The sequence below is a fragment of the Brugia malayi genome, assembly GCF_000002995.4.
Source record: "Brugia malayi strain FR3 genome assembly, contig: Bm_v4_ChrX_scaffold_001, whole genome shotgun sequence".
Lineage (NCBI taxonomy): Eukaryota > Metazoa > Nematoda > Chromadorea > Rhabditida > Onchocercidae > Brugia > Brugia malayi.
Genome location: NW_025062479.1, coordinates 16968333 through 16976923, shown reverse-complemented (window position 1 = coordinate 16976923; position 8591 = coordinate 16968333). Strand labels below are relative to the sequence as shown.

The 8591-nt window shown below is 30.7% G+C and overlaps 2 protein-coding genes, 1 non-coding gene and 1 pseudogene across 4 annotated transcripts; 3 read left to right on the top strand and 1 right to left on the bottom strand.

Annotated features, from left to right (window-relative positions):
* Positions 1-3078: 3078 nt before the first annotated feature.
* On the bottom strand, positions 3079-3843 carry Bm9512 (Uncharacterized protein; the record flags this gene model as incomplete). The annotated part of the gene is made up of 3 exons (XM_001897872.1): positions 3079-3171; positions 3337-3429; positions 3709-3843. The coding sequence occupies 3 exons, from the start codon at positions 3841-3843 to the stop codon at positions 3079-3081; spliced, it is 321 nt and encodes a 106-aa protein (XP_001897907.1).
* A 1604-nt stretch (positions 3844-5447) lies between these two features.
* Bm15507 lies at positions 5448-5554 on the top strand. Its single transcript, XR_006227903.1, has one exon. It is a non-coding gene; the product is annotated as a small nuclear RNA Bm15507 (small nuclear RNA).
* Positions 5555-7011: 1457 nt separating this feature from the next.
* Positions 7012-7317, top strand: Bm14768 (annotated as a pseudogene). Its single transcript has one exon. A coding segment is annotated over exon 1 (306 nt).
* A 125-nt stretch (positions 7318-7442) lies between these two features.
* Bm4186 (Uncharacterized protein) lies at positions 7443-8040 on the top strand (the record flags this gene model as incomplete). The annotated part of the gene is made up of 2 exons (XM_001897870.2): positions 7443-7508; positions 7618-8040. The coding sequence occupies 2 exons, from the start codon at positions 7443-7445 to the stop codon at positions 8038-8040; spliced, it is 489 nt and encodes a 162-aa protein (XP_001897905.2).
* Between the last annotated feature and the right edge of the window lie 551 nt (positions 8041-8591).

Sequence of the window (8591 nt, the reverse complement as noted above, 5' to 3'; positions counted from 1 at the left end):
TTTGTTCAAATAATCTAAAATTTTCACAGCACCTAAATCAAAATTTAAATTAAACTTGGGTAGTTTTTGTTTCCATTCTTAAGAATTTTAACACAACAATGATTATTTTCTGACTAATTAAATCAGGTACTAAATTAAAAATTTTGTTGTGAAGTAAAACTGAGTCGTGCAAAAATAGCACTTGCTATTATAAAAGAGGAAAATAGCTCAGAAAATATGAATATTTGACAAAATCAATGAGAAAATAAAAAAGGCAAAACATTATTTCTCAATTCACTGCTTCGGAGAAATCATAAAATTTAAACAGCGATTTTCCTAAACAGTAACACATTAAGATAAATAGTTATTCAATGCAAATGACTTTATTTTTCAATAAGTAAATGAAAAAAACCACCACAATAAAACTACAGTAGAAAAATAGATAAAAAACTGAAGACTATTTCTATACGACTAAGTTTTAAAGAAACTGCTAGTTTCTAAAAGCGAAAAGCAATTCGATCTTCTCTCTATAATTTTTATCCAACCTACCTGGACAAGTTATAATTAATAGGAAATTGAAGAGGAAATGTTAAGCTGAAAATGTATTTCGAAAATGTATTCTTTTATTTAAAATTTGTAAAATATAATATGATGAAAAATAAGCTTTCCAATCGAACTTATTAACAACAAGGATTCAGTATATTCCCAGTAAAAGTATAGTTTTAAAAAATAGTTTGAATATTTAACTTCTGAATTATTAATAACTTTTAAATTGTTGAAGCAGATTTAAACCATTAAGATAATCAGTTGAAAATCTGTTTACTCCGTTAATTCGTTAGATCACTGATATTTTCAACCTGTTAGACTTAAAATTCATTGCAATCATCTGATTATTTTGAAATTTGCAGCAAATATGAGGACCATGAAGAATAAAGGAAATAAGTTATGGAATTAAAAAAATCGTTATATAAACTTGATGTTTATAGTAATGGCATCAGTTTTAAACTATACAATCATCCAAATTTTCTTGTCATTTTGGAATCTTGTATTTGAAATAAATAATGAGTAATTTAGTTTAGTAATTATTTTGTGATTAACGATGAAAAGTTTCAAAAAGGATACATTATCGCATATTTTATTTTTTAAATCATTTTATGTAAACTCCATACAATCGCAAAACACTATTGGAATTTAATAATTAGGTAAAATTATTATCAAACAAAAAGGTTTAGAAAGTCATAAACAGAAATTAGACTAAAAAAAATGCACAAACTTCTTAAATATAAATAATCGATAGATCATAACAAGAAGTGAAGAGCAAGGATCTCTAATGGGTCACGTTGTCCACTAAGCTGTTGACCTTTGTCAAACTGCCCTCCAGTTTCCTTTTCTCATCGATCAATTATTCATTCAAAAATACAATGGGAACACAGCATACTGCAGAAGCATAATTCCGAAGGAAAGCATCAAGAGTAGTTAATGACGAGTGTTAAAGAAAAATTAATTCAAATAAACGAAAAGTCGGAAAGAAAAAACGGTTTATAGCCAAATTTTTAGGAAGGTCACTCTTGCTTTTCCACAATTGCAGAATATATTAATAATTATATCAGCAAAAGAAGGCAATTATTATCCTCAAAATTTCATAGAAGGTTTTTGAAAGTAAGTAAAATGTTTCGAAAACGTTATTTAAGAAAAAAATAGATTTTCATTTGTAATGAAACCGACAGAAGTAATTCGATGGCGAAGATTGGCGGTAATATCTCGAAGATTCTCAATAGGCAAAAAAAAATATATAAATGTTGCCAGGAAGAAGTAATGAAAATGATAGTTTTCTATGCAAAATAGTTACAAAGTTTGACGACAAAAAGCAAACGGTAGAGGAGGAAATGGGCGCGGTGTAGTCATTGTTTCGATGTCATCACGGGGACAGAATGTATAAAATAAAATGGTCAAAGAATATTGTGAAGTGAATGGAGTGTAGTGGAAAGGTCCATCTTTGAGTACTTTGATACCACCGAGACCACAACCTTTCCCCTTTGCGCCCCCTTTTCTCTCTCCGCTTCATATTGTCTCATTTCATTTTAATCACTCCTCACTGAAGAGTTCAGCTTAAAAATGTGGTCTTTTGTCTAATGCAACTGGCAATGCCTCATACAGAAGTGACGAATAGAGACGCACATTAGCTGTCAAAAAAGAGACAAGCTAAGTGATGATAAGATACCACCCACAATTTCACATGTGGCAGTTTGCATTTGAAATCGCTAAAAGCTATCTCCCAAATTCGAATTTCGAAATGAAGAACGATCGAAGTTCGACGTTCTGAGAGTTACTCTAATCTTATCTGATCTGATTTAATGAATAAAGTTCTAGATCCTAAATGACTTCAGTTTCAAATCATGGATAACTCCCCTAAAATAAATTATATTTCATTTTATTCTTCACCTTTTTGATTTTCCTCCCACTTAAATCGTTTCTCTCTACAAGTTATTTCTCTGCCTTCGACATTCTTCGCCTGAATTTATAAATATTGTTATAATTTATTCAATCATTTGCTATAATTTGGTATGTTTCGTGTATCGATTATATTACCAGAGAGATGAAAGAGCTGTTTGAGAAGAGTATCACGTCACATATAACTGTCATTCCCATAACTTAATAGACATTTTCTTCAGTCACTTGCAAGTTTATGATGGTACTAATGTAAGGTAAAAAGTGATAAGTTATGTGATATGCCTGTCCAATACTCAATACTTAGTAAGCAATTTTACTTCACATTGTTTCGTTTTTCATTGTGGTTTTGTATAGTCGCAGACTTGAAAGTAATCAGACGAAACATGTCTTAACTAAGAAAATAAGGGTCATGTGTCAAATTATGCTTCCGGTGAACGTGGACTGCGTTTGCCATTCATGAGCAATTGATATAATAGCCAGGAGTGGTGGCTTAATATAAGTTTTAAACTTAAATAATTATATTTGATCAACAAAACAAGGTTGTCACGTGCTTTTTGAATATGTGGTAGCGTCTTGAAACATTTTATCAAAAATATGCAATGCTATTTGATCAATAAATCTTTCCCGGGCACTGTAACCTAGTGCTGATTACATAAAAGATATGACTTCCGCATCGTATCTCTTACCAGGCCGGAATCCACGACCTGATATCATTGCTGCCGAACGCGATGTCAATGGATACTAAAATGTTTTGTTATATAGTTATGATTCTTGTGTTCACTTTTTTGTTGAATTTCGAAATTTTAAAGGAATTTTATTCATATGTGCTTTCTGCAACAGATCCTTTTATTTGTCATTTCAATTATTTTAAGTACTATTTTTTGTACAAAGATCGGGAAGACTTACAGTGATCTGACCAATATTATCCATTCCAAGAGCCGACCTTAAAGATCGTAGATGCGATGCTTCATTCAAACCATAACCAGTTTCTTGAAATGTCTAAAAGAAGAATCCTTCATGCTTTAATTTTTCGTTGATCAATTAAACTGCATTGCTAAAGGTATCTTCTAAATTGGAAGGCCCCTGAACTATAATGCAGTTCTTACATGTCCACAACGTGACAAAGTTAAAGACTTTGATCACCAATGATCGCTTGCAAAAAATCAGTAAACAAAAAGCAATATCATTATTATTTTCGACTGTCGGGACTTTTTGGCAGAATGAGTTTTGTTTTTTTCTTCATTCTTATTAGTTTCATCAGTGATCAAATCATCTTACTCTATATGCAGGAATTTTAGCGATGTTCGAATCATCGGTAATGGCAGTAACATGATCTGTCAACAAATAGCAGCAAATCAGCGTACCCAGCAGAGTCCTGCAGAAATAAATTGTCGACAAACGAAATGATGACATTGCTGCAAGTTTTGTAAGTTTTTCTGAAAATTTTCTCCTGAACAAACTATGCGTTATTTTTTATCTTTTATCATATTTGTATTTGAAAGTCAAATTGCCCAATAGGATTAAAGGAAAACTTTAAAGGTTAGAATTATAATTGAAATTAAAATCAAAACTTTATATATAGTGAATCAACAAGAAACTTCAGAATATAATTTCAAAATAAACTGAAGGCAAGACTAAAGTAACTCGAAATTAAAATATGTTTAATATCAAAGACCCAAAAAGAATTCAAACTCTGACTCTTATGGAAAAAACTGAAGAAAATTAAATGAAAATAAAGTTAAAGCCATGAATGAAGTAGTTAAACTCGGTAGAAATTTTGAAATTTAGCTCGGTAAAACCATAGCATCGCCTATCTTATATTGCAATTAGCTCCCATTCATTTTCATTTTCAAACGTTTTTTTTTTATAAATGAGCAATTGACATTTCAATTGTTTGTGGATACAGGATACGCAAAAAAAAAAAGAAAAAATTGCGCAATTTCCGCTAACGTACTTTGCTGTTTATTTGTCACTGTTGTTTTTTAATTTCAGAAAAAACTTTGTCATTAAAATTATATATGCATGTGACATCATATTTATGATTATTAGAATAATTTTAGACATTTAGGATAACTTTTCCAATTTCAGCACTTTTTTTAAGATTGAAAAAGATGAAATTTTGACCCATTATTGACAAGACTGTGAGTTGCCCATTTATCATTAATATTTTTTGCATAAACAGTTTTATTCAGTTTTTTCCAATATTAAAATTCAGATAGTCACACTTTTTTTTTTAGCTATTCCTAATTTTTAGATTCCCGAAATGTTAGACTAGTAATCTGGACGAAAAACTAGTCTGACATATCGGGAATTTAAAAAGTATTTAGAAATAGCTAAAAAGTATTTAGCATCAAAAACTGTTAAATAAAAACATAATGAAAGACGAAATAATTATTTCAATTCGATTATGTGAAGCATTTTTGAATTCGATTGTGAAGTTTTTCATTTTTTTTTTTTTTTTGTCTAACTTCAAATATCTATTGGAAACAATAATTTGAGTACTAAGCTTACGATATGAAGTAGAAACAAAATGAAGGAACTTAATCATACCATTATCATTCTACAACAAACTCCAATGTATTAACAAACAACAGACTATCGTCAGTATTTGTATATCTTTAATCAAAAATAATGAGCGCAGTTATATTGACGACATATAAACATACTTATGTCATAAATTTTTTTTTTTCAATCAATCATTGTACGAGAAAATTGATTTGCGTAGCTTTTAAAAGCATCTTTCATCTGGACAATTGTTTGCTGTGAAGCAGTACTGTTGGAGAAATTATTCTCGTATCATAATATTGTTGTTACTGCCGTTATCAACGCAGCTATTTGATCACTTTTTATTATCACTGCACTTATCACGGGCGCATTTATCATGTTCAATTTTCAAACGTGTTTTCTTGTCAGTGTTGACATTATTTGTTACATTCAGTTAGATTGAAACATTCCTTATACCTCAGTAATCTTTTTATCACATCACATTGCAAATTTTGTCTGACTCCAAAGAATCTGATATAATCTTAAAAGGTTTGTCATAGTTTTTTGCAACCGGCCCAGAGTTTAGGCTACTGTGGCTTGAAGTAAAATTTTGGAACGTCCTGCATGTTTGTGGGACAATAATAAATGCGTTAGCAACAACGAGATTTTTTCAGGTTTTATCATGCAGTTTCTTGCTCGATTTTTATTGAGACTCTTAAAAGTTTCATTTCCTTTGCTCCGATGTTTTTTGTTATCTTTTTGTTTAAATGTGCTAAATATCCGGTAGATGTGAAATTTTCTAGGTTATCATTTCTTTATATTTGGGAAAGTATGTTTCAAGGAAAGTAGTCTTACGATGAGATTGATATTATAATCGTAAAGTAAAATGATGTGAAAAGTGCAATTGTCATTTTTTGCTAATCGATGCATTTTATCAGCTCTAATTTCAAACACTGCCAGTCTGATTAACAGCATCATGACCAAAGCGACAAGCACACATGAATAAAGTGATGATGGCAGATTGAATATGCCTGACTTGCAACACATTTAGCTAAGACTGAAGATCACATCAAATAAGTAATATTTGTGCAAACTGCTGCAAATGACATTGTGTGAAAATTAAGTTGAAAGTATTTAAAAACGTTTAAGACAATTCCTTCAGAGTTAATCAGTCTTTAATGAATTTTAATGAATTACTGAGTTTTGAATTAATAAACATAATCATTATAAAGTGAAATTTGTAGGGAAGCTCACATACGCCGAAAAAATTTTTCTCAGTGAGTTGCATTTCGATCATTATCCATTTCTGAGGAGCAGCCAAAATGATTTAAGTTGACTAAATATGTCAAATAAATAATATTACAAGTGAAAGAATTTCAAGTAGCAGATATTTCTCTCTTTAGCCCAAAACACAAACTACTGCACTGCTCATTCTTATCACTGAAGTCACTGAACAAAGTAATCATTTCAGGGTCGACTTCAATCTGTTATGTAATTCGTAAAAGATTTAATTCCATTAATTTTATAGGAAGAAATGAAAGGAGATGCATAAAAGAAAAAGACTAAAGATTACATTAAAGAGAAGAGTAAAATTTAATCAGGGGCTTCTCAGTTTAAATTTATATATAAAAAATAGAAGCTTTGCGCGAGAAAAAGAAAGGTGGAAAGGTGAAAAATATTACCATACATTTTTGTATCAGCTAGATGTCCGCATAGACTATTTACAACAACAACTTGATCACTTTAATATTAAATAGTTAAGTTTATTAGAAATGAAAAGAAGATAGACAAAATAAGATGATCAAAAATTCAAATATAAATGCTATTTCAGGGGGACGCTGAAATAACCTTATGCTTGACAGTTCCTTAGTTTGGCTTTTTCACATAAAATGACAAAAAGCACTTCTCAATTACAGCCATTTGTCCAATTTCTTAAAATTCATTTATTTAGGAAAATTTTACTGCTGTATTTTTAAACATTACAAATAAAAAAAATTTTCGCAAGTCGATTTATTTATGATATTTGGCAAACTGATTTGTGGTTCATTAAGCATTTTGTTTTCAACGTCACTTGAATTATTCGTGCCTTTCATTGTAATGAAACATAAAGCACCGGCCAAAATACCACTTGTGGGTTCAGGTAATTGGGATACAACAATTGCCGGAAAACACAACAATGATTTCGACCCAGAAGTCCGCATGTTGATTCATGAAGAGATAGTAAATGGGAAGAAACTTACTGAAATTATTAATACGCAGCATGAAAATGTTAAATACCTGCCAGGCAAAAAATTATCATCGAATATGATAGCTATTGCAGACTTATTGACAGCTTGCACGGACGGCGATATACTAATCTTTGTGATACCACAACAGTTTAAAGAAAATGTTTACATTAGTTAAAAGGCCATTTGAAAAAGGGCGCTTTGGCGATTTCATTTATTAAAGGTTTTCTGATAGATAAGAAAGAAAGTGTAATTCGTTTAGTGTCTGAAAGAATTCGAGAACTGCTGAGTACAGCAGTACTAATGGGCGCAAATATGGCTGAGGAACTAGAAATAATGAATTCTCTGAGGCAACGATTGGCTATAGAGGTCAAAAAGAAAGTGGCAGGTACTAAAAAAATTGTTTGAAAGAATCGAATTAATTTGACTAAAGATTCGAATGCTATCGAGTTATGTGGTGTCTTAAAAAATATAGTAGCATGCGCTACCGATTTTGCTGATGGTTTGGGATATGGAAGTAATACAAAAGCGGCTATTATACGATTATTGTATTTGTCGAGCTATTTCATCACGAATTAAATATTCAAACATACTTCGAAAGTTGCGCATAACCACAGCAATATGCAACTGTGGCCGTAATCGCAAAATATGTGAAGCATTTGTTAAAACCAAAAAATCGATCCAAGATCTGGAACGAGAAATGCTGAATGGACAAAGTATTCAGGGTCCAGCAACTGCTGAAGCGATCTTTATGATGCTGAAGAAACACAATTTGATATCAAGATTTCCGTTATTGATTGCGGTACATCAAATATGTAAGCAACAGCTTTCACCCAATCTTCTCATAGAGCGTCTTCGGGAATGCAAAGGTAAACTACCTGATAAATGGATGAAGATGTAGTAATTTTCTGTTGATGCTTATCAGTGTAAGTAATGAATTTATAAGATTTACTGGACATCCTTTTTATTGTTCTCAAAAATCTTAGACCAATTCACCAAAGCTACCTAACTAGAAATATGCATAAATTCATCTATTGCATGATGTCCTAGAAAAATTCTGAAAATAAGTATTTTCAGCTGAACCAAATATCAAACTATATTTTTTGTTCAGGCAAATAAGCAATAATTAAGTGATTTTTTTATTTGTTTTAAATCGAGGTTGATTTGCATGTTGTTTACTTATTCATTTGTTGAAATAACTTTCCCTTTTTTAACTCTGCTTTTTTATTTACTGAAATACTTTCTAACCAATATTTTGCGCTTTTCTAAAGCAACCTTTAACCCCCGATATATTTTTATTCGGTTGTCGAAACTTAATTGCTTCAAGTGGCAAAATTAAATACTTTTTTCTGAGCTTTTCAATGTCCCACTAGAAACTTCTTAATTTCTACAGCATTTTAAAGTTCATTAAAAACTTTTCAAGGATGAAAGATTTCCTTACTTAATATTAAC